Below are 26,786 nucleotides of genomic sequence, written 5' to 3'. Positions count from 1 at the left end.
AATAAAAAGGATGAAATATGTTTAGCTTGACATGTACTGTCCGTTACACTTAAACCAGTGTACACACCACAGTGTGGTATGCACACAGCTACTCAGCAGAAGCCCTAACGTGTGTGCGCACGACTCATGCCAGCAGCAGAAATCAGGACGCTGCCATGGCTCAAGCAGTGCCGAATGAGCAGGGTGTCACGATGCGTCTATTTGGCTTCGTCACTTTTGCAGCCAAGCACACTGCACATCTCTAAAGACCTTCTAACCTTCCATGTGAGGACCGCCCTTGTGCATTGACACCATGAGAAGACAACATAGGCGGCACCAATGGCATGAGCACACCTCTAGTGCCCGTATATTTTCTATCGCAATAGGAATGGCTCACTAAGATTCATTGTTGATTCACACAAGCCTAGCAAGGCAATGACTAATTAGTTTGCACTCGCACACACTGAGCAACTGTTGAATAAGCACCACAGAGCAATGTACGTCTCAAAACTGGATTTAGTCACACGTACCCTCAGGTTGTCCTCACCCCAGAAAGTACGGATCTGATGACTTTTATAACAGGCCGAGGTGTCTACATGTTTAAGCAGGCGTGTTTCGGCACTGCCTTGACACCATCCACATTCCAAACAAAAGAAGTAAATTCTTCATGACTGCAAGGAAATGCTCCACCAACCCGAAAACAGTATTGTGTCTGGAAGCATACTTTAGTGAACTCCTGCAGCAAATGCATTTTCAGTATGACCAAACTGCCATTTATGTAGTAGGTGAAAAAGGGGCGTGCCCACTGCAAAGCAAGATAGCTGCCGTACAGAATGTACCTGCACCAGTCAATAGAGCCACCAGCCACCTCGGTCATTTTTGGGAATGGCCTTTCGGCTATTCATTGTACATATTGTCGAAGTTGTTGAGCCACTCTGAACAGCTGCGAAAAGATATGCCTTTCAGCTGAAAAAAATACAAATATCTTGGTACCCATATTACAACAAACTTATTGTGGAAGGCGCATACAAATATGTTACCGCAAAAGCATCTGGCAGACTTGGTTACCTAAAAAGACACCTATGTGAAACCCCTTCAGCCACTCGCGAAATAGCGTACAAAACCTTTGTTCGTCCACAGCTCAAATTCACATGCACCATCTGGTCCCCACATCAGGAATATTTTAAATTTAGAAATAAATTTTATTTAATTAATTTAATTTAATAAATTCTGTTGGCTTCAAGTATATCTAGCTCGTGACGGGCTCGCGAGTCGGCTTGTACACGAGATCAAGTGTCCCTTGAGTTCACTAGTCTTTACCTCTCGTATCATAAAACGAGCTAAATTTGTGTGCACATCTTGAACATGTTTCGCAGAAACATGTGCACAGTAGCTCACACAAGCAAAAGAAAGCCAGTTCTTTCAGTCTAAGTGTTACAGCACCTGTAGCAGGCTCACCTCGAGTAAACAAAGGCAAGCGGTCGAACCCTTGAGCCGTGCCAGGCAAAACCCCAGTTGTGATTTTGGCGGCAACTGCTAGAGGTGCTCTTTGAACTCGGAAGCAAGACCCAGACAAGGTCTAATGCACCTTTAGCTTCAAGCTCCTCTTATACAACGTCTAAGATATTAAATAAATGAGCCTGAACAGTGAGATGCAAACAGTACTTGGCTTTCTGGAAAGACTGATTGCCTGCTAAGAAATAAAGTACACATCGCCAATGTCCACTGTTTTCGGTGGAATGCAGGGTCTATCAAGTTCCCTGGCTGCCCCTAGCATCATCGCGTGGCACAAGGTGGGTTAATGCCCCTACTCACTGCTCACACCTTGTTCCTGCTCAAGACTGAAGCACGCCTGGCAGCCAATGAGCAGGAAGACAACCGATGGCTTGATTCGTACACTGTCCACCACACGCAGCTCCAGCTGTTGGGGCACCACATGTGCATAGGCTGCATGAGCGGGCTTCACAGATAGCCGTGCCGTGCCCACTGCTTGTCCCTGGACAAGGACCGCCCATCCGTGCTGACCATGCAGTTTCACACCAGCTGGCCCACGTGGCCATTCCAACACAAACCTGCGGCACACTCTTGTAAGTCCGATTGACAACCATCCCCAACATACTCTCAGTCATTGGAATTCCATGAGATCTGCGTATACGTGGCAGCCCATTTATGTACTGAGCGTCACTTACCATCTCAATGCAGACAGGCCATTTCTTGGCAGATGAACAAAGCAGATTTTACCTGACACAAAGCCATAATATGTCTTGGACACAAACTCTTGGTTATCTTTTAAGCAGTGCAGGACATATATATTTCTCTCAAGAAGTCCTTTATGCAACAGTCATAGTGTCAAACAATGGTAAGGTGCGTTCAGATAAGCACAGTCAGAGGGGGGTTCCAACTATTTTTTAATTTCAATTATACTTTTATATGATATACCAAAGTCCCTCCTCGCATCTGAATCAAGCAATCTTTCTCAGCGCATGCCTTCGTTTTAGCATGACAATATTTTAGCCGAGACGAGGTGGAAAATGCAACTTATGCAATTGCACAATGTTCCAAATTTGAAAAAGCAACAATTTTTATAAAATTTACTATGCTTTCATAATTTTTATACCCAATTTAAACAAACGTGTTAAAGTAAATACAATAAAAGCAAGTGACTACTAGAAAACAACTAAAAAAAATGGCAAACTTGTCTTTTTCGTCAAGAGGCTACACATGTTTTTTTAATGCAAGTTTCTTTTGAGATATTTTCTGTGCATACTTTGCTATATGCTAAACATGCAGCAAAGTATTTCATCTCTAATGTGTACCATTATTCTTAATTTTGGCAGCAAATTTTGAAACACTAAAGAACTTAAAAAAACTGACAGTTGTGACCTCACATAATCATTTCTGATTATATATATTGTTACGTGTAGAAAGACACAGACGGAAGAGGCTATTTACAGGCTATTTACAGTGGACTGGAGCCAGAGCGCCAGGCCGACATTCGCTCGCGCCAAGGGTACAGACCCCCCTCCGTCGTCGTTCTCGCGACGGCTCGTCTCTTGAGTATCTCCCGATAATATCGTAATACTACCCCCCGGCGGCAAAAGCGCCGTCACGGTGCTGTTAAATATCCAAAGTGCGTGGAGAGTTGTAGGGCTTGAGTCAGGCGACGTGGACAATGTCACTGGTTGTCACAGTGGAGGACGTAGTGGGCGTGGCTAGAACAATTGCATAGGTGACATCGGTCACTTGCCGGAGCACGCGATATGGGCCTGTGTAACAGGAAAGCAGTTTCTCACAAAGGCCAACTTTATGTGATGGCGACTGAAGCAACACGAGGGTGTAGGGCACAAAATGGACATCACGGTGACGGAGGTCGTAGCGTTGTTTCTGCTCGTCTTGAGACACTTGTAGACGAGCGCGCGCAAGTTGGCGAGCATGGTCAGCATGGGCGATTGCATCACGGGCATAATCGCTAGTTGAAGCTGTGGCGGACGGAAGCACAGTGTCCAGTGGTAGCGTCGGTTCGCGGCCATACAAGAGGTAAAACGGGGAAAAGCCAGCAGTTTCGAGACGGGAAGAGTTATATGCAAAGGTAATGTAAGGTAGAGCCAGGTCCCAGTCACGGTGGTCGTCTGAAACGTATTTGGATAGCATGTCTGTAAGGGTGCGGTTCAAACGCTCAGTGAGGCCGTTCGTTTGGGGGTGGTAGGAGGTGGTAAATTTATGCTGTATGGAGCAGGCCCGCATGATGTCGTCAATGACTTTGGCCAAAAACGTACAGCCACGGTCTGTTAGCAATTGACACGGAGCACCATGCATCAAAATGATATCAAGTAGAAGGAAGTCCGCAACATCAGTTGCGCAACAGGTCAGAAGAGTGCGGGTTACGGCATAGCGGGTCATGTAGTCCGCCGCGACTGCAACCCACCTGTTTCCTTATGTAGATTCTGGAAAAGGGCCGAGAAGGTCTAGGCCAACGCGATGGAAGGGCTCGGCAGGGATGTCAAGCGGCTGCAGGTAACCAGATGGGAGCTGGGAAGGCTTCTTGCGTCATTGGCAAAGTTCACAAGCGGTGACGTAACGTCGTACGGAACGGGCAAGGCCCGGCCAGAAAAAAACGGCGATGTACATGGTCATAGGTTCGAGATACGCCGAGGTGTCCTGCCGTGGGTGCGTCATGAAGCTCTTCTGGAACGGTTGAGCGGAGGTGTTTAGGTATGACAAGTAGGAACTCGGAGCCGTCTGGATGAAGGTTATGATGGTACAGAGTACCGTCGCGGAGGACAAAGAGGCGTAGAGTGGCATCGGCCGGAGAGTGTTCAAAATTCGATGAGTGCTCTGATGTAGGCGTCACGACGTAGCTCGTTGGCGTAATGAAGCAGCTGTGATACAAAGAATACGCAAGCAGCAATGGTAATATTGGAGGAGTCAAGGTCGTCAACAGGGTAACGCAACAAGCTGTCAGCGTCTTGATGCAGGGGGCCAGACTTGTAGACCACGGAATATGAAAATTCTTGTAGCCTCAAAGCCCATCAACCAAGCCAGCCTGTAGGATCCTTTAGCGATGAGAGCCAGCAGAGAGCATGATGCTCAGAGACTTCGGAAAAAGGGCAACCATAAAGGTACGGACGAAACTCCGCAACCGCCGAGACAACAGCAAGGCATTCTCGTTCCGTAACGGAATAGTTGAGCTCCAAAGGTGCTAGGAGGCAGCTCGCATAAGCAATAACGCGATCCTGGCCACGCTGACGCTGGGCTAAAACGGCACCTACGCCATGACCGCTGGCATCTGTACGCAATTCTGGAGGGGCACCAGGGTCGAAGTGGGCGAGAATGGGTGGTGAGGTTAGAAGAGTGATGAGACAAGAGAAGGCAGCGGCTTCTGAAGTGCCCCACGAGAATTGTACGCCTTTCTTCAAAAGATTGGTGAGGGATCTAGCAATTGTCGCAAAATCTGGAACAAATCGACGAAAGTACGAGCATAGTCGTACAAAACTTCGGACGACTGCGGCTGTCTTCGGAACCGGACAGCGCAAGTTTTGTCAAGATCAGGCTGTACTCCAGAAGTGTCAACGAGATGGCCCAGAAGAGTAAGTTGACGGTGGCCAAAACGACATTTGGACGAGTTAGGTTGCAGCTTCGCCTTTCGAAATACATCAAGTATAGTCGTTAGACACTCAAGGTGAGTGTCAAACGTTGGTGAGAAGATGATGACGTCGTCGAGGTAGCAGAGGCATGTGGACCATTTGAAACCATGGAGCAAGGAGTCCATCATATGCTCAAAGGTGGCAGGGGCGTTGCATAATCCAAACGGCATTACTTTAAATTGGTATAGGCCATCAGGTGTGATGAACGCAGTTTTTTCTCTGTCCATATCGTCAACAACAATCTGCCAGTATCCAGAACGAAGATCAATAGAAGAGAAATAGCTGGAACCGTGGAGACAGTCAAGGGCATCATCTATACGTGGGAGTGGGTAGACATCCTTCTTAGTAATGTTGTTCAGATGACAGTAGTCTACACAGAAGCGCCATGTTGTCAGTGCCCTCAATGTGACATAATGTGGTTGTGAATTCCGAAATGTAGGAACGGTAGCAGCTCTCACGTGGTATGTAACAGGATGAGGGACGACTCATGGCGTGCACAAGGGGCTTGTGGTCTGTAAAGACTAAATGGGTAGCCCTCCAGGTAATAACGAAAGTGGTGAACAGTGAGATAAACAGTGAGTAACTCGTGGTCAAACACGCTGTAGGGGTTCTGTGCAGGCTTCAGCTTCTTGGAGAAGAAAGCATGTAGCTGCCACGCACCCCCAATGAACTGCTGCAGAATGTTGCCAACAGCAGTGTTGGATGAGCATCAGTTATGATGGCAGCAGGTGCGTTGGGTTTTGGGTGTCTGGGCAGTCTGGTGGTGGTGGTGAGGGCAGACTTGACGCATGTGAAAGCTTGAGCAGCCTCATCAATCCACAGAAGCACTTTGTTACACATGGAGCCAAGCAGAACATCTAGAGGAGTCACAATTAGGCATAATCTGGAAGAAACTGTCAGTAGAAATTTAGGAACCCGAGGAATTGCCAAATTTCGTGCTATGGTTGGCCATGGAAAGTCTCATGATGTGAATCTTGGACGGCAGTGGTTGAATGCCATTGGCGTCAACCAAATGTTCAAGGAACTTGAGGTCCGGATGACCGAATTGGCTCTTGGCAGCATTAACTCCTTGACTAGCAAGATGAGAAAACAACTGCAAGTGTTCCAGATGTTCTTGAACAGAAGAACTTGTGGTAAGGAGGTCATCAATGTCTGCAAGAAGGTAAGGCACGCCTAGCATGACAAAATCAATGAAACACTGAAACGATTGGCCAGCATTCCATAGGCCAAAGGGCATCTGGATAAATTCAAAAAATCAAATTGTGAGGTCATAGCAGCATTGGGGATGTCCTCCACAGTGACAGGTAGGTGGTGAAAGGCCCAAACGAGATCTATCTTAAAAGCTATTGTCACACCATGCAGCACTACCGTGAATTCAAGAATGTTTGGGGGTGGATAGCAATCGAGAATCGTTAAGTTATTTAGTGCCCGGTAAACACCACATGGGCCCCAGTAGTCAGTCTTCTTAGGCACCACAGGAAGTGGTGATGCCCAATTACTGGAGGAAGGGCAGATGATGCCAAGTGCCAGCACGTGTTCAAACTCCGCGCGAGCTATTTAGTTCTTAGTTTTTCTGGAGACAAGTGACGGAGACAGAAATAGATTGAAGGGTCGAAAGTGACGATGTGGTGGCATACATTATGTTGTACCAGCTGTGTCCAATCTGGAAGTTGCAACAAGCAGGGAAACTTGCGGAGCAGCTCAGCAAACGGCGTTTCCACCATGGCAAAAGTGGGCGTAATCAATGTTGTCTGTAGATAAAGGAACGCCAGGAACGATCAGCTATCTAACAGTCTGTGAGATGGCGGCTCTTTACGTTGACAAGGAGGTCATAGTTGTGCAGAAAGACTGCTTTAATAAGGATACGTCAGACATCCACAACTAGAAAAATCCAATGAAGCACTTATCGAAGGATAAGGGTTAGTGTGACGGAGAGCGAGTACACTGGAATCCTGGTGCCATTAATGGCTTGCAAAGATGACGCAGGAGTCACTTTGCGGTCGGAGCGTTGAGAGTTACATTGGCTCCTGTGTTGATGAGAAACTGCTGTCATGTGACTTTTTTATGTAGAAAAGGAGACTCATAAGTTGGTCCAGACACTCATCACCATTACAGGTTGGCCGGCCTGTTTCCTTGCCAACCACAGGATGAGCATCGCTCCTGAAACAGAGATGATAGAAGCAAGCACCAGAATTTGTTGGTGAGGTTGCGCAGATCATGTCTAGGTGTCGGGATCGGCAGGAACTACAGCTGTGTGGACGACGAGATGATGCGAGACCCTGTTCCACTGCATAGACATGCTCAAGGTGGTCACACAGAGTTAAGAGGAGACTGTGGTGGCGAAGAGCAGGCAATGATGTGCTGCGCAGTCATCTAGAGACGATGTGGCAGTTATGATGTTTTGGGTGGCTACTTTCATGACTTTGTCGGTCAACAAGGCAAGTCCAGTCAAATCCATAGGGTAAGCTGTCGCCAGGACCATCTGCACATTAGCCAAAAGCTGTTGCAGGAATAATTTGTGTATAAGCGCGTTGTCCATGGAAGTCTCATGGAGCAAAGAAGTTGACTAGGGAAGCGGTCCTCGAGTTCTTCAGCTGACAAAAGCTGCTGGATCCAAGAATGCTGGGAAGCTGCTGTGCATTGCAACAAACTTATCTTGAGATTGTCATAGGCAGTGGCAGATAGATTCAACAAATTCAGCACTTCATGCTGAAACAGCGTAGTGAAGCTTTTTGGCTTGAGAACAAATGCCAACGAATTGAAACAGTGATTTGGCCTGCAGGAACCACGCCGAGGGATGCTGGACCAAATATTGCAGGAGGCGGACGGCAACGGTCGAACAGGTCGAACTGCGTTGCTCGGGAGTGCCCTGGCCTAAAATATTTGTAGTGTCGGTTGGGTCCATGGTCGTCGGTGCCACAAATGTATGGTCCGGATCACGTCTGGTTTCACCTAACTGTTGTGACGGACGACAGTGTGAACTTTTAAGTGTCGGCAGGCCTTTGACGAGGGCATACAGGACCGATCAGCGATGTCTCAGACTTCGTTTAATGTACTGAATGCTAGTCAGTGCTGGCGCGTACCGAATGCAGCACCCGCACTAGTAAGGATGCAAACATCTGCTTGCATCCATGCGAGACCAATTCTAGACTTGCACTAAAATACGACATCACAATAACAAGCGAAATCATTCACAGGAACATGTAAAGACAGTGAGCTGCTCAGAACTCGTATGACAATCTCATCTACATTTGCACTGGCAGACATTATTCATAGACTTATAAGAAACATGAATAAAAAACAAGGACACGTTTGGCGATCCCTCCTTTGCATGTTAATCTGCACTTTCTTTAACAAAACAAAAGTACCGACAGTTAACATGGACGTGCTTCGCAAAAAACGTGATGCTCTTCCTTATCTTACAAGAAAGTGCTGACGTATGTTATCCCACGTATATTGAATGCCTCTCTCCATGCTAAACCTGTCGGACATTTCATCCTTGTCTGTTGTCATCCTGTTTTATGCCTTATGCTATGCGGTCTTGAAATAAAACTGAAGGAATACAAACTACTTCAATCTGCCACCCTCCTTTGCAAGTAACATAGTTGGGTGAACGTCCTCTCAATGTTGTAGCGACCACTCGCAATGCAGAGCAACCACCAGCTCAGCATGAATCGTCTTGGCATCTTGTCCCTTCAAATAGAGAAAGCAGATCAATGCACATGTTTCTATTTTCCCAATGGGTGTTGCCATTTTCGTTTTGGTGCCCTGGCGATGTTGCGCGGTACTATATAGAACACAAGTTTTATGTTGCGCTACAACGACAGACACACACTCATTTTGATGCATATCGTGTATGCCTTTTATAAATCTATGGCTGTGATAATACAAACTTTATGAACAGCCCTCATAATTAGAGTAAGAATATCTGTTTCTGTATAACATAGTACCCCGCCTGTACTCACTAGTCCAAAAAAGGCAGCCAACTATCAGGGGCAAAGAATCAGTTTTAAGCACAACATCACTAATTGTCATTCAATAACTGCACGAACTGCCTGTCAACATCTTCACAGCCAGGCTACAAAGAAGCTTTTCAAGAATGAATGGCTGCTGTGTGGAGTGGAGCTTTACAAAAACACTAAAGAAATTCTTGCAGAAGAAAAATCAGAAGTATGGGAAAATATTAAAATAATAAAGGAATCTGGTGAAGGACTTGTGTGCCGCAAGCATGTGTAGAAGGGCTGTTTGCAAGGAAAACACCAACTGAAGCGTAATAGATAAAAAATGCTACATGACTCGACAGTGTGAAACACTAAATGACAGACTACAAGCAAAACTAGCAGGTTTTGCTGCTAACCATCCACTAACCATAGCTAACCATAGGCTGCCATCATGAAAATGAAAACAAAATTTGCATTACCTATTTTGTTTCTGCCTTTTTTCGAAGACTCTTGTCGTCGTTTCACTTCTCAAATTGCGATACTTTGTTTATCAGACACAGAACAGTAAAAAAGACAATTGTTTCAAAATATTGTGTTAATTTCTAATATTCGAAAATACCATACGTTTCTTTATTGAATATGAATAAAAATAGGTAGTGTGTAATATTCTATTCATATTTAAAACTTAGAATACTTTTCCACCCCTAATAATAAATATCTTGACCACTCGTTGACAATGGGTGTGTTGCATTCATTAACCCCTGCATTTATTATTCTTGTTCACAAGAAAGCAAACTTCGGGAAGACATGCGGTCTGACCAGATTTTCATAAAACTGGATCAGAGTGCAAAAATTTGGAATTTTTAGTTTTATCCAAAAACAAAGGCACTAACTATAACCAAGCTCGCATACACTTATTCATGAAATACATATCGAAAGAGCCTACCTCCAGGTCGACTCTAGATCTTGGAAGAGAACTTAGAATACTTTGTGTGTGTGCATGTAATTACAGAGCAACACTGCAGAAATGAAAATCTTTTTTAGCTATAGTTGGTCGGGTCGTGCGATGACCAACATAGATTCCGTGCATCTCAAGTCAGCCAGTGTTCTCAAATGTTTGAAGTAGCATTTTGTGACTAGCCACATCTTTTCCTTCAGAAATTCTTGAATATATTTCTTCATTTTTTGCCCCACTGCAAGTTGCTTCTTACTGAATGCATCAAGCAGCAACCTAATCAAACACAACGCCGCCATGCTACAACAGTACACACAAGAAGCGACAATACTCTTTGAATTTTGAAGAGCTCTGCAACCACTGCCACTCACTTTCATGCAGCAATATTTAAGGCACGATACATGATTTTACAAAAGGATCTATTTGTTTCTTTATTATTTATGGGTGAATGCTTCACAAAATGTTTTCACCGCATCAAAGCAACAGTGGCGCTATGAGAAACACCGCAGTGAAAGGCTGTGAATACCACATGCCCCACTTTACGTTTAGCTAAATCTAGGTACCCGAGTATTTATGTTCTGTGTTCCTTTTTTCCTTCCAATGTACAAATTTATTTGTTTCTCCTACTATGTATTTCCTTTTTTTGCCTTAATGTCATTTTTCTGTAACCCTCCCTTCTACCCAATGCTCCCCCAAGCCTGTAGGGTAAATTGAATAAATAAATAAATAAATAAATAAATCTGCAAGGGAATACTGTACAGCCACTGTGGCAGGCAGATGAACCTGCAACATCGTGTTCAGCAGGGGAGCACCATATGCGCTTAGCCACCATAATTTGAGCTACTCATGGCTCTGTATTCCATATAAAAATAACTGTGTTCCTTTTGTAACCCTTGAGGTTGTTTATGCTTGCATGGTGTGACATTCTAGAAGACATTAGTAGGGTGCTAAACACTCTTATTCATTGCTTTCTTTTGGACTCAGAATAGAATAATGGAACATGTTATTGCATGTAACACATAAGTGATGACAAGTCATAATACTGGTAAAATTTGAGCGAAAGCAAAGATATTTTTTTATTTCACTGTGAAAACTATCAAATTTACCAAGTTTTGTGATAGTTAAAATTTTTCCACAGGAAATGAATATACCCGTACATAAGAGAGATTAAATGCACTTTGCGCATGTTTAGCATATAGAAAAGTATGCACAGAAAAGATCTCAAAAGTAACTTGCATTAAAAGAACACATTATGAAATTGCCAGAAAAGGCTCGTTTTTAGCCTCTTGTTGAAAAGACATTTGCCATTTAAGTCATGGGTTTGCCCAGTCAATTGAATTTTCATTACCAAGTTGTGTGGATCAGGTATAAAATTATGAAAGCATAGGAAACTATATGAAATTCTTTAGCCCCGTTTTGTACCTTGTCTCAGTTATGATTTTTTTCATGCTTAAATAAAGGCATGTGCTGAAAGAAATGAAGTTGGCTTGAATGTGGAAAAATTTTAGTATCTCATTTCCAAATATCATCAAAATAATAATCAGGACCCCTGATTGTACTTACCTGAACACAACCAGTAGCAACTTTCTGAACCATACGGAAGCTGTGAATGTTCCCATGTGCTGAACGAGGCGAGATCGTGCATGGCTTACACGCACAACCTCTTTTAACCCTGCTACACTGCAAGGTATCTCACAAGCAACGCAACCTAAACGCCAACAGCCAATCATTATGATGGAGAGGTAGAGGGGCTCTATGAGGAGACAAAATTACTAGTGAGAAAGGTCAAAGCTCAGTATACTGACATCATACATGATTTGAGTCAAAAGTGGGCAAAAAGCAGGCTGGAGAACAGGCAGTCAAGAACTAAGACTAGTAACAGTAGAGGATATATGTTTGTAGAATTTGCAGGAGAGAATTGTTTAGAAATAATGACTACATTTTTTCAGGAACAAAGTAACATGGCATCCCCGACACGTTTGTGGCTCTGCAATTGCTTTTGGTGCATGCAGTTAGAAAAAAGTATGGCCTTCAAGATCAACTTCTGTTAACCAAAGACAGCTGCCTCCGAGGGCTGGATATTGACGCCACCTATTGAAAGTAGAAAAGCCCACACAGAAAAACAACAAATGAAACGAAATAGACTTACTTTGCACATGGACATATCAGGTAGCATAAAGTGTAGTGATCACAGGTTAGTGAGGCCCATGGTTATCTTTAATTTGAACAGAGAAAGGAAAAAAAAAAAGTGGTCAGGAGAAAGGAGGCCAACCTGGTAGCAGCCGGAAAAAAAGCAGGGAAATTCAGGCTCTTGCACATGAACAAATATGAGGCTTTAGAATATGAGGCTGAGGATAGCCTAGAGGCAATGAAAGATATGTTATCAAAAATTTCTAGAGAGAGCTATAGCTGGAAGTCAGGAGTAAGGCACAAAGGCACGAAACAAGCAAGGTCCTTTGAGCGACACAGTATGTTATAAAGAAACAACAAAGCATTGAGGTTTTTAGCTCTAGATATAGAGGTCAAATTGAACTGATAAAGCAAAAAATAAGTGCCACTCACAATTATATTATTGCAAAGACCATGGTAGCAGTATATAAAAGTATAGCAGTATAAAAGTATGGCACTAGCATGGAGACAGGTTTACACGAACAAGTTGTATGCAGTCACAAATACACGAAGGTAATGTCATCAATTACAATGATATGTGAGGGTCATATTAAAAGTAATTAGCAACTACGTACTTCAAAAACATTTACAATGCGTAACTGAAGCAAAACTCGTTCATGTGGTTTTTCAGACCTTAGTTCATTTGCACACACGGTTGCCCAATTTCACTGCATATATTATTGTCTACATATCTTGCCTACTAATAGGGAAATCTGACGCCACCCCTCCCAATGAACTCCACTGCAGCCTTGCTCTACTGCATGGATTGCCACTGGTGTTCCGTATCGTTGCACTCACATTTGATTGTATTTGAGTAGAGTGTGGGTTACGGTGTAAAACATACAGTGGAACCCCATTGATATGTTCCTCGCTGTTGTGGTTTCCCGGCTGCTACGTCGTGTTTTCATGGTATTACGTTATGTATGTACTATTTTGTATTTTCCTATGTATTATGTTCCCATTTACTACAGCGCCATTCTGTAACGTTTCCGCATCTTACATTGCATTTGAAAGTGGCCGCCACATAAGATAACAGTGCAGAGATTGACTCTCTCATGTTGCAACAAGCGACCAACTTGTTAACAAGCAACAACTCATTGCAGAAAGCGACCGATTCATTGCAACAAGCTACCAATTTGTTGCAACAAGCAATCGAAGTTTGAAATAAAGTTGCACAAACTGGGCGCTGCACAAACATTGGGAGAACGCAACACACAGCAGTTCGCGAAGCATCCGAAAAAGTGTACATCGATTAAAACCTACCGGGAACCACACCCAACAAGTACAGGAGTACATTTATTTTGGGGCCGGCACGGGTCTTATTTGCATTACAAAATTGCCGGTTCTCCTTAGTCAGCATCGACGCAGTAGAACCATGTTATGCAGTGAAGCGTGCAAAAAATATTGCGGTAGCGACCACTGTCACGGAACACCATACGTGTCCCTTAATTATACATTTGCGCATCTGTCGTTCCTGGTCACAGTACAAGCACCGAGACATCTAATAACTGCGATAGCAGCCACTCGGACTGTTTCTGACATTGTGCTGTGGCGATTTGTGCCCTTCCTCACAGTTACGTTTTCACAGCTGGTACGCTTTGCTTCCATGGTCCCCTTAAATATATATCAATGGGGTTCTACTGTATAGTACTCTTTAGGAGGAGACACTTCTCAGCTTGCTTGCAAGGCATGATTAACCAGCTAAAGTAGCAATAATGTGCATCAATCGCTCCAGTGACAGCAGCAGCTTAGCCACCTATCAGTGTTACAACGCAACTTCAAGACAGAAAAGGTTTAATTTCCCATTGGTATACGTACAGGTGCTTCCCAAGAAATCTGATATGATTGCGGGCCACATGAAAGTAGGTCACTGAGGTGAGGGGCGAGGGCATCGACGGAGCAGATATGGCGACGCGATGCTACATGCAGATGTTCTCTGGTTGCTTGTGTTATCCACGCATTCCTTGTCCATGCAAGCTCTCACCTGCGTTCAAAGTGAAGTTGCGTTGTCCCGTTGCACACGTCACCAGACCGATGAACGCGTGCAGTTGCTACTTTATCTGGTCGGTCATGCCTCGCGAGTGTCCTCACCTAAAGAGCAGATATATTATACCGTGGTGTGGATGCACTTGCCTTCTGATTCTGCAATTCCCTCCCCTGTTAAATCAGAAGTGTGAGGGTGCGCGTTTTCATGCTGCAAGATCATTTTGTCATCTAATGAGCAACAGAGCTTTTACACAGTTTCAACATATCAAGCTGCCTTTATTCTCCAGTAACCTTAGCTCGCAATCGTCTCCTAAACAGCACTGTGCCCTATTTTAAACATTCTTGCTGTTTCGCATATTATTACTCACATGTTTTCTTTGACGTGTGCATCAATGTTATTTTTGTTAGCTTCAGTCATGGCTGTCCTAGGGCAATCATTCAGACACTGAACTTCAATGCTGGCCTGGCTACCTTTAATAAGCTTGACCCATCTTTGCACACTACTCAAGCTCCTTCACGCTTATCCTATGCACACTGAAGCTTATGAATTTCTGAGGCTGAAATTGGCTCTTCCACCAGAAATTCTATCACTGCATATTGATCAAACGAGACACTGTGAGCTTCCATTTGGTTTAGTTTACTAATAGCTAGATCGTGCACCTAGTTGATGTGAAATTGCTCGCCATAGTTTCAATAAAGATGGTACGTATCGCATACCACCAAACACTCATTTTTGTAAACTTTCAGATTTGCGTACAAAAAATAGTTGAGCATTACTTTCAGTATGGCACTCGTAATAGGTACAGTAGAGAAATGACTGAATTGTATAGTGCTCAGAAGGGTCACATGGTTGCAATTGGACACAGCAGCAGTGGTAATGTGGAAGCATTGTTGTCACAGGTCATAAAATAGTAGTAGACTTTTGCTTGAAAAATCTGTTGAAAGCAGGGGAATCTTTATACTTGCAAAACAGGCATTTTAAACTAAGTTTTTGACGGCATGGATCCCGAACTTATTAATGTTAATTCTATAATGAGCAATGTGTGCAGCTATAACGTAATACAATGACTTCCAAAATTCTTGGTGCAGGGCGTTGTTCGAATAACCTCACCACCGCATTCGGCAAATCTCGAATACCGCAACTATTAAAAAGATGCCTTGTTCCAAACTTCAAACCAGTTTTGTAAGGGCCTCAGATGATATCTGGTACCTCAAGTGTAAAGTGTTCAGTGTGTTTTAAACTGTGCATAGGCCACTCCCCTCCCCTCCCGAAAAGAAAGGTGAAAAAAAAAAAGGTACCTATCACGCAATGTGGCGCAGTAAAAGTTGATCGCACTTTACAATGATCTGTTGAAAAGTTGTAGATTAATTAGGACATGCAACAACTTCCACCATATAACCGAATTTTGTTGTTTATCTCGGCAAGGAGCCCTTTAATGTGGTAAATTTTGCTATTGCTTTTTTTTTTTTTTTGAGTACACCAAAAATCAGTAGATTCCAGAGCTTGGGGGGGGGGGGGGGGGGGGAGTGCACTCTGATGCCTTTGTGCAGGCATTCACTGTCATCCCTACGCCTCACTATTTCCACCCACGACAGCTACATGTTCCAGAGGAGTGGGCAACATGCACATCCCCACCATGACCAGCTGTTTTATGCAGCTGCCAGCAGGCTGCGATGCATGTTTATGTTTGCACTGTTGCAGCAGCAGCTTGAGTCTCCACAAATGAAGGCAAATTAGCACTTTTTTCTTAAAAACCACGCAATTAACCGAGCAAAGTGTTGCACTGAATGACATGGGAAGGCGGGGGAAGGCGGCACTAGCCACCATCTTTCTTGTCTCACCCTCGCACACTTTCACTCGCACCTAAAGCACAAAGTGCACAGGCAGCTATAGGATCTCATCACGCTTGGACTTCATGTGGAACATGATGCGGCTCCACTTCAGCGGTTGCTCTTGTCAGATTGCAAGCGATTTGAGCAGTGTGTTTGCAAGCAGCTGCTTGTAATCCAATCATCTGACCATCTGCGTCTGCAGAAGTTTCCATTTATTACCTCGGCATTCCCTTGCAGTGGAAGAGAAATATTGTTATATTGACATTGCATATAAAAACACTTCATTATATTGACGTTCTAAATATATGGTTTTCTATGGAAGCAAGGTAATGAAAAGTTAAATACTTCGTCGTACCGAGAATTTCATTATATTGAAGTTCGTTATATCAAGGCTTAACTGTATATACCTCTGTCACGTGACTGGCTTCCCACACTTCACATACACATTTTTCCACTTTGACACTCCTAGCACCAATGCATTAAAGGAAAAAAACGCCAGGAAATGCAAGTCACAGCAAAAGTCTTCAAGTAACATACTTATTAGCAACTTCATGTGCAACTTGACCTGGGCTCTTTTCAGTATGCTCTTCGGCAGTGTACTCCCTACACAGATTCTAGATAACACTTCGATTTCACACTGGAAAGTGAATGTGCACAAGCCCCAAATGCAGAGATGCACAAAACATCCCGCATTCGCATGTGCTAAAATGAAATAGTCTGAACTGGCATAGTTCTTGGCCTGCAGAAACAGTCTCTGATGCTGACCTCATGTGTGAACTTGAAAGACTTCGCTCAGAGAAAAAGCCATGTGTCATGTCCTTTGCATGTGCCTTCTTCCACTAACATTTGTATGCCACAGGCAAGCTTAGACAACGTAGTTAAGATAGGCCAAGCTCAAGGCCATAGCTCAGCTTCAGTAGCATCCATTGTAATACAGTAGACCCTCGTTGATACTATCCCACTACGTACGATTTCCTGGCGCCAAAGTTTACGACTGAGAACACAAAACATGACCTAAGAGAGTTACGCTTTTTACAGCGGAGCTGTTATATATGCTAGGTTCTGGCAGTTTGTCTGCATAGGCAAAAAAGATAAAACAGTTTTTGTCTATTAAGTATTAGTATTTTTCAGCTTACTGCGGATGCCCGCGAAATACAAAAGAACACCACGTGACATGCCCGCCTGCGCATCATGATTGCACTGCTCCCAAGCGTTCTGGGTACAAACAAACATAGCATTTAGCCGGGTGTGCTGCCGCTGCGTCTGCTTATCACTATCATTAACCGCCGCGAGGGAAGCACATAGGCGGCGTAAATCACACAGCCAATGCCTTCGTCACTGCCGTCACCTTTTAAGCGGCAGCACGCTCTGCTAGATGCTATGTTCATTTGTATGTGGAGAGTTTGGGAGCGCTGCAATCATGGCGCGCAAGCGGGTATGTCACGTGGTATATTTTGCAAAAGCGTGGCAGTTTGGGCGAGTTGGTATGTCATGACTGTTTTAGGCTTGTAGCGCAGCTCAGAAAGAGCAAAAAAGAAAGGAGGTAGGGGTAATCAAAGGGAACGGAAAACAGAGTGAGCGCCAACTTCCAACTGATGGTTTATTTCGCGACACAAAAGGCTACATATACACTGGGCAAACCATGTGACATCAATAGATTACAAAGAAACCAAGCAACAAAACCAATAATAACCAAGTGGCAACATAATCAGACAGCCTGTGGCTGCAGTCGGAGATACGCCAATTCATTGCTTGATAGTGATAATGAAGGTGAGCTTACACATGCATGGCCCAAACCAATGATAGCCTTTGCTTCGATGATTTCTCTTGAGAGCTGATTATAACTACGACCTAGAATGACGCATTGCTCTAAGACAGGTTCGCAACCACATGTTTTGCAGTGCTGCGCAAGAAATCACCCAGCTGTAATACAATTCTTAGCATTGTAACCATGTCCGCGCAGCCTGTCATTCAGACATCGGCCAGTTTGACCAACGTAATGTTTTCCACACTTGAGTGGAAAACAATAAACAACACAATGTTTGCAATTAACAAACATTTTTGTGACTCTTATCACGGCTAAGAGGAGCTTCCTTATTCAGATTAGTGAGCTTGCAAATTCTCGTAAGCTTGTTAGGGGCAGAAAACACTACACGAACATTCGCTCGCTTGGCGATTTTCTTAAGATTATGTGAGACGGTGTGAATACAGTGAACTCTCACTTGAGTGAACTTCAAGGGACCGAAGAAAATAGTTCACTTAACTGAAAGTTCACTAAAGTGAATGTTCACTAGACCAACATAAGACGTGGCATACAGAGTCAAAAGTTTGAAAGGCAATTCATGGAGCAAAAGACATGGCATCCAAAGTGTTAGAAATGTGTGAAATGGAATTTGTACATATCAACAAGTACAAGGTTCATAACAGTTATAATGCTGCCTTTCTGTGCACACGTGGAACCGACGAGACTGGAAAGAAAGAGACGACGACCATGCCACGACTGCTAGTCGTGGCATGGTCGTCGGAAAAAAAAAACGGGGTCGGAAAAAAAAAACACACCACATGGTTTGTGGTGTGACAGATCGCCGCTTTGCTCTGGCGGTGTTGTAAGCGCCAGCGATGTTACTTTGTTCATGGCCTCCGAGATTACATGCATGCTCATCTTCTACGGGCGATCTTGGAGGCCATGCCTCGTTGCCATTCGTTTTCCGTGCCGCCGCTTTGCCCCAGGGCTGCTGTAGCGCCAGCAACGTTACATTGCCACTGGAGCGGCGGTTTCATGAGGGCGGGCATCGGTTGCGCCTGCAGTGCAGGGCGCAAAGCTTCGTTAAAAATAAGCCTTGGTCCTCTGAGCGAGTTCGTTAAACTGAAATATTGACTGTTATGAAATTCGTTTAAGTGAAACATTTTTGCATAGAATCTATAAGAAAACTGCCGGGGATTTTTAAAAAGTTCGTTATTCTGAAATATTCGATAAACCGACGTTCGTACAACCGAGAGTTTACTGTATAAAGAATGATGCTTGTCCTACCCCGAGCTAGTAGTTGCAGGATTATCTGCGTACTGATTGTCTTTTTCTAAACTCCCTTAGAATTCGTTCTGCTACTGACACTTGTAGGGACACGGAATAACCAGCCTGCGAAAGCCGTTCGCACTGAGAGGCAAAGCTAGACGAAACACTATGGTGGCACGACTTCTTCAAAGCATTATTAAGGCAAAGGTTAGCAATGCCTCTCTTGACCAACTTAGAATGAGCAGAATGAAACGGAAGAAGTGGTTTGTTAGCACGAGGTTCATAGTACCAACACGTATGAATATCCGAACAAGTTAAGCGCAGATCCAAAAACCGGATCGTATGATCCTGTGGGAGCTCGTAGGTAAACGTCAAGGGGCGCAAGGCATTCTTTGACTATTGGCACTGCCGTGGCAACCTCAGTCTCAAGGTCAGCCGGAGAACACTGAATACAAAACAAAAAATCGTCCACATAACGAAATATTTTAAAAATATTAGTCTGATTAAGGTTCACTGACATGGCGACGTCTAGGCGAGCTAAAAATAAATCACTGAGGAGCGGGCCAATGCACGAAACGATGCATACTCCGTTTTTCTGCAAATAGATGGTGTCATTCTATGTAATGAACGTTGATGACAAATAAAAGCTCAAAAGTTCTAAAAAGTGATTACTAGACAGCCCAGCGCAGGCTTGTGTTGTTTTAGGCTTGTAGCGCCGCTCTTTCTGAGCTGCACTACAAGCCTAAAACAGTTATTTTTTGCATTTCACGGGCATCTGCAGCAAGCTGAAAAACATTAATACTTAACAGATAGAAAGTTAGAAACTGTCTAATCTGACGTTTTGCAAGGCATTCTACAACTTTCTAATTTGAATTTTTTGCCTTTGTTGCTTCAGAAGTTGGTTAATTAAACTTGACCTAATTATCTAATTAAGCAAATTAAACAAAATAGCCTGACACACTACATACAAAAGTGAGCAACATGCATTTGGTTGCGTCATGTTAGAGTGCATCAGCATATATTTAAACTCTGGATAAAGTTAGCTGAAACAGCCTGTATGCATCCACTGGTCATCCACCTTCACAGAGTGAAATGACTCCGGTTCTTTTTTTTTTCTTTTTTTAGCCAGTGCATACATTCACGGAAAAGACAATTTTTTGGCACCAACTTCAGTACATCGCCTAACTGTAATCGTATGATACTTTTGCCGGCCGCTAGATTCCATGCAAACAAGAAAACAAGCAGCTTCGCCGCAATACTCGCCTATCCGTCTTGTGTGAGAACTCCGGCGTGCACTCTGTTTCTTATTCTGGTAACAGTAAATCACCTCTCATGTCGTCGCATGCCACGTTCACAGCTATCGCCTCCAACCCTATAACGATAAGCATTTTCGCCTATCTGTTTCGCAGCGCCTTGTGCTGTAAGTGTACTTCACGCTTTTAGGAAACGATAACCCAAACACGGTGCCGTTCCCTGCTGCATACTGCAATCGTATACGCTTTCCGGTCGCTAGACATTATGTAAACAAGAAAATTATGTAGATCCCATGCACTGTGGGAATCTACGTAGGCGAACCGTTCCGTGCTGGATGCTTTGTTTGACGATAATTAGCGATGATGTTGACAGTTAAAGCTTAATTTCTTCAACGTTCAGGCTAACACGAGAGTGGTGAGTTGATGTTAAACTTTACCTTGCGTGCAGCACTGCTGTTTGTCTGCGTAGTACACAGAACACACAGAGAGAGGTGTTTGCTTGAGGCATTGTTGTGTGCCACATTTTATAACCTATGAGACAGTTTAGCATTATCATTGCCTCACATGGCGCATCGCATTGCGGCGGAAGTATTAAAGGAATTGAATTATGGGGCTGTACGTGCCAAAACCACACTTGGATTGTGAGGCACGCCGTAGTGGCGGACTCCGGATTAATTTTGACACCGTGATGTTCTTTTAACATGTCCCAAATCTAAGTGCACGTGCATATTCTATTTTGCCCCAGTCGAAATGCAGCTGCCACGATTGGGATCAAATCCACGACCTCTAGCACATCTACAAAGTTAATGCGACCGGCACAGAAGTGTTGATTTGACAGTCGACCACTTCCATAGTGTCTCCTGGACCCTGCGGTGCGTTTTAATTAATGCGGCTCTGCTGCTACACACCCTCCGTAAGTTGCCTGTTTGACATAGTTTCATGGCGTTTATTTTTCAGAAATAGCAGCAACGTACTGTGCCGTACCTTGTACTTAAGCTTACCCTGTTTCCCCGCAACCACTGCCGTATACTAGTGGGGTTTCCTTGCCTTCTCACGTCACCTCCCCCCTCTCTTGTATGGGAACTGCCTTCTCCTCCCTCTCCTTTTCTTCTCCTCTCTACAGTTCTATCTGTGTCCCCTCTGGCCTCTACAATGCTCCTGAGGGTAGTCACGGATAACTACAGCTGTCAAGTGGCTACTGTGGCGACGGCCAGGTAGCTCCAGAGGGCATTGTGCACATTCAACGCAGTGAGGTGAAAACGAGTTTCTCCTGTCGCCTTTCCTCTCCGACTCGCACACGCTCTGAACCAGCCCTCAAGGTGGTGTGCGTGACAGCAGCAGACCACAGCAGCCCACAGCAGCAGTGGCAAAGTCAAAGGAAGAGGCAAAGAAAGCTTCGCATTAAAAGGCACCAGACGCATACAATTGATTGAAAACAGTAGTCACACACCGCATCAGCTTTCCCGCAATACTTGCCCGCCTGTCTCACGTATGTAAAAAGACCGGCAAGCACAGTTTCATACTCTAGTACAAGCAACTCTCTTCACGGGGTCCTCGCACACCACATTCACTGCCATCGCCGCCAAACCTCTTGCAATAGGCATCTTCACCTATTTGTTTTACAGTGTGTGGGGCGTAGTGCACGCTTTTTTTTTTAGTGGGCGATAATACGACCTGCCCCCCCATTCCACACTGCAGGCAGCACGATGTGAGCGTCACGTTTTGCATCAAGCGTAGCACACCAGCTCGATTTCGTTTCGGTTTCCAGTTGCCGTCTTTAAACACTGCTCAACAGGAAAACAACAAAACGTCTCTGAGGCCGCGGAAGCCCCACCAGCTTGACACACGTACGTGTCTCGTGCCTGCCTCGTGCACAACGCTTTGCTTTACGTAGTTGTCAAATACAAGTGGGTCTGTCAATCTTTTTTTTAGTTCAGATCGTACGTTTTCTCAGTACATTTTTTCTTGTGAGTTTTTTTTTTTTTCAGAACATATCAACAAAGTTTTACTGTATCACCAGGATCTCGCTAATGGTTAGCTTACATCACTTAGAGCACAGGAAATACACTCAAATTGACTTTCTCCATCATGTGTTTTTCAGGAAGCATGCCGTTAGTGCACAATTAGAAAAACACGGAGTAAGGAATCTGGATTAAAATTTTTGAAAGCAAATGAAAGAAATACAAAATCATCTTTAGTATCCCTTTAGGACATGACCTTAGAGTAACAGCATAGTGATGAGATTTGCAGGAATATCAGTGAGAAGGCCTTCACATGATGACATTGCAAGCGCCAGTTGATACTCTGCCTTGAGTGTTGTTTGCTGCCAAGAGCTGCAGACAAACGTTCAGCAGGTCACCATGGCTACACAGTGGTAATCGACAACAAACAACAGCATCAAAGAATGGAGCTCAGTACAACTTGTCCGCTGCTTTTCTGGCACTCCTCATAACTGAAGCTTATGTGCACACATTTCCATGGACTTGAGTCTCAAAGAGTGATGAGCTGACCCGAAGCGAAACTGGCAACAATTATTCGATTTAGTGACAGCCAATGGGAGTTTCACATAGTGAAGAACAGGCCAGAAGACCGAGACAACCTCGAGCTGAACAGGTGTCAAAAGGCAGTACAGTTTTTGGTTGGAGGAACACTACACCTCAGGCTCGCATGTTTACAGTGGACAGTCATGGCTGGTGTCAGGTGTTCCTTTGCTCTGCTCTCCCATGACAACTTTGAATGACTACCTCAGCATCGCCGTACCTGAAACCTGAGGGTCCTGAACTGTGGAGTGTGCACTTTCTAAAATTTTGGAGACACATTTGTGCAGATCTGCCCTTGACATTGCTTTAACTGTGTTGAGCGACTCCAGACGAAGTAATCAAAGGAGGCAAGCTGAGATAAACGAACACCAAGGTGCTGAGCAGCATAGAAAAGCAGTAGACAAATAGGGCAAGAAAAAGCACCTATAGGCCCACAATGGTTTTTCACAAATTACACCGCAGAGCACCTGTGTGCCACCAACCTGAGCACAGGCTCCTGCTGCTGCAGGCTCCAGTCAAAAGAGACGCCATCCAGGGAGGTGAAGGTATTCCCTGCGCATAGATAGAACCCTGTCAGCCCCACACATGTGCACTGACAGTGCACGCACCTTGTCGATCCTGTCCAGTCACTTGGAGCAGCTGTGGCGAGTCCTCCAGCAGAATCTGTGTGGCACCAACCAGCTTGAGGGAAGCCAATTGGTCAACAACCACAGCACAGTGAAATGCCTCACCCGTGCCTGCATTCAGCATACAGCCCACTTTCCACCCCTGGACTCTCGATGGAACACCCATTCACACAATAACTGACCTTCAATGAGCATGCTGAATAGTGCAGCGACCAACACATGGCACATTTGAGATACAATGACCAATCATAGATTTAGAGCATAGTTGGAAATAACTCTGAAACCACTTTTCTTGCAATTTCAAATATTGTAAGCATCCTCGTGCCATTTGCAATTGAAACCGCAAATGAATTTGCCATTCTTAGCACTTCACTTCCAAACAAATAGTGCATCTCTTGGGTGATGGGTGCAATGCAGTCTTTCTTGGGTCGTCACAATTGGTCACGCTTTTATTAAGGCAAAAGCCTAAGACAGCTCATGAGAGAAAAAATCCGATGTCAGGCATTATGGCACCAAAATTCATAGGGAGTCGAACCCACTGCCTGTGTCGTTAAGGTGAATTTAATTAAGAGCCGCCACCTATGGCGGGGAGACGAACCCTCGACCATTGGTGGGAGTCGAACGCACCACCTTTGGTTTTAATTAAGGCAACAGAACCCTCGCCCTTTGGTGGGACCAAAATTAAATGGCACCAAAATTGATGGAGCCACCTTTTATGGTAGAACCCACGACATTTGGTGGGAGCTGAACCCACAACCATTGGTGTTAAGGCGAACTTAATTAAGGCATAGTTATAAAGTTAATTAAGGCAATTGAACCTACGACCTTTGGAGGGATAAAACAAGTAATAGGAAGTAACAACACATTCAAATGAGAATGTCAAGTAATTGAATGAATGTCTCGTGAGCGCCCAGGCTTTTGCCTTCATCCTCTTCAGCATATGCTAATATGACTATCGACATTTTTGTGAATGTTGACTAAAAAAACACAAATACAAGCACACACACACACACACACACACACACACACACACACACACATGTTTATATTGTGATGTCACAGTGAAGGATGACCTTTATTGAGCCCGAGAGACAACAAAGGACCCTCGGCACAGTCCACGCTGATGACATGGCCACACAAGCGATGAAGGTGAAGGGCACAGGCATGATAATATACATATGATGAAGAAGTGCACAATAAATGCCCACACTAATTTCCCCGAACGAGAGTGGCCCTCCTGGCAGCAGCCTAAAGGTACGGGAAACGTCGCATGAAGGGCTTCATACGAGAAACGTGAACCACTTCGGTAGAGTGGCAACAACAGTCAGTTGAGGCAACAACAACGGTCATACAATAGCTGATGGGAGGGCATTTCCAGGACCATGTATGGGCTAATAAACCAGAATTTAAATTTCTCACACAACCCAGGAGTGTGAACTGGTGTTCAGAGCAGTACTTCATTGCCAGGCTGGTAGAAAACTATGTGATGAGATGCATCATAACGATCCTTGCAGTCCTATTGTGTGGCTTCGGTGTTGATGCAGGCACGCTGGTGACAATGGGCGAGGTGGGAAACATAATAATGTGTACTTGTTCATCTTTCCCGGGTGACCGCTTTTCACCGGCTAACAAACGCTGAACATTATCGCTCAGCACAGGAAGCGCATGCATGTAACAGAAGTTTCTCGAATGTTATTGACGGTTTTATCCATTGTCTGTTGTCACCAAACCTTGTGTAATCCCATTGTATGCGCGATGCAAATTGTGTAGTACTTTCCGGAAGACAAGCAGGCACCAGGGCTAATACTCTGGAACTTTCAATGACATGTACAAAAGCCGACACCCTTGACACGCAGATGAAATTTCGATTATTGCCGACTGTGCTGGCTGCTATCGTTTGTAGGGTCTCACACATGCTCTTGAGACAAAGGAATGACAACACAGTAGTGCAAGTAATCACAAGGGCATTTATTGAACCTTTCATACACTAATGCCTACTAGCCAAATTGCTATCTACAGTACACGCCGATGGGCATGCAACAAATGGAGGAAGTCTTACTCACCGCGATAGCAAGCGAATATGTTCACTCCTATTCTGGACACCAACGCCCAATTGTTCACGTGCACGGTCATGAGAGCTATGGTGAGTTCAAACAATCGTGTTCATCCATTCCGGCGTCATGCTCCTAAGCCTTTCTCAGGACAATCCCACAAAGCATGGATCAGCACACGCGCAGAGCCTCCGCATCACTTGCCAACCCCAAGCCAAAGAGGAAGAGCCTACTCCCTGCTCTGCCCGAGTAACCCCACCAATAAGTGACGTTAGCAGTGCAACACTCATGCCATCTCTCGTAATATGCTGTAACCACACTGACCGCCGCTGGCACTTAGCTATGGGAGAAGCCGAATTACAGGAGACGTGAGAGCCATGCGGGGGAAAACAACATCAGGGGACACGTGGGAGGCGAGCATCCTGTTACGTTTCGCCTACGACGCGCGGTATAGCCGGCGCGGATGCAACGGACGCCGGGGCTTCGTTCCAAGCAGCGGACATTTTGGCCCGTTCAGCGCCGCCGATACGCCTCCCCGCCAAGCGCGTCCAGGCGTGTTTCAGTGCCACGCGTCTTCGTGTGTGCCTGTGTGTGTGTGTGCCCACGCTTGTCAAAGCGCGGCAGCCGGGGAGAGGAGCTCCCCAAGTGTGAAGCGAGGAGGTCTGATCGGCGCCGGGTTGGCGATGCGTCACTACACTCGTCTCAACATGTATCTCAGCTCGCCCGTGCTCCGCCGTCACGTGGTCTCATCCCGTGACCTTCCTTCTTGCCCGCGACGCCGAGAGTATAGGAGCAGCTGCCCCCGGACGCCAGGAGAGAGGCTCCGATTTCTTCTGTCGAGTTACGTGCTCTCCCGTCTCTCACTTCGGTCGACCTGACCGCCCGCTCTTTTGCGATGTTAGAATAAACCAGTTGTTCTGTTACCAGTCGACTCATGCTTTGCCGGGACCTTCGGATGCTTCCAGTGCCCCAGGCCGCCAGGCCAACGCTACCCTTGGGGCTTGCGACCCATTTGCAACAACGGGCGTCAGCACTCAGGTTCCAACAATCCCCACACATTGTACTATAAGTGCAGTGTATATTTTTGTGGGCACAAGGTTCACCCAATAAAGAGTTGTCTTGTCATTCACAGTTTTGCTACAGCGTCTTTCACCATCACTACTACGTAACATCTGGTGGAGGTGCTTGCGGGTTCATGTACCGAATGCACCTACAAAGCCGTGACCCAAGCCCGAAATCCGAATACTGCAACAGCGTTGTCCCGGACCATAGAGCAAGCCTCAGGGTTAAAAACCT

At 45.0% G+C, this 26,786-nt stretch overlaps 1 protein-coding gene across 5 annotated transcripts in view; it reads right to left on the bottom strand.

Moving 5' to 3' along the window:
* The window catches only part of LOC126539647 (nuclear pore membrane glycoprotein 210-like), a 240,043-nt gene that overhangs the window by 179,363 nt on the left and 33,894 nt on the right, over positions 1-26,786 (bottom strand). For 4 of the 5 annotated variants that reach the window (XR_008614325.2, XM_055075603.2, XM_055075601.2 and 1 more), the window contains exons 3-5: positions 23,422-23,550; positions 23,296-23,365; positions 1,795-2,051 (exon numbers count right to left, since the gene is read on the bottom strand). Coding sequence is in view for 4 of the 5 variants with exons in the window: in XM_055075603.2 (XP_054931578.1) it covers positions 1,795-2,051; positions 23,296-23,365; positions 23,422-23,550 (456 nt within the window). In the remaining variant the exon portion in view is untranslated. The remainder of the gene's footprint in view (positions 1-1,794; positions 2,052-23,295; positions 23,366-23,421; positions 23,551-26,786) is intronic. The other variant, XM_055075602.2, reaches the window with a different exon arrangement.

Source organism: Dermacentor andersoni, chromosome 11, assembly GCF_023375885.2.
Source record: "Dermacentor andersoni chromosome 11, qqDerAnde1_hic_scaffold, whole genome shotgun sequence".
Classification (NCBI taxonomy): domain Eukaryota; kingdom Metazoa; phylum Arthropoda; class Arachnida; order Ixodida; family Ixodidae; genus Dermacentor; species Dermacentor andersoni.
The sequence above is the reverse complement of the archived record's forward strand: the minus strand, read 5'-3'. Positions and strand labels throughout refer to the sequence as shown.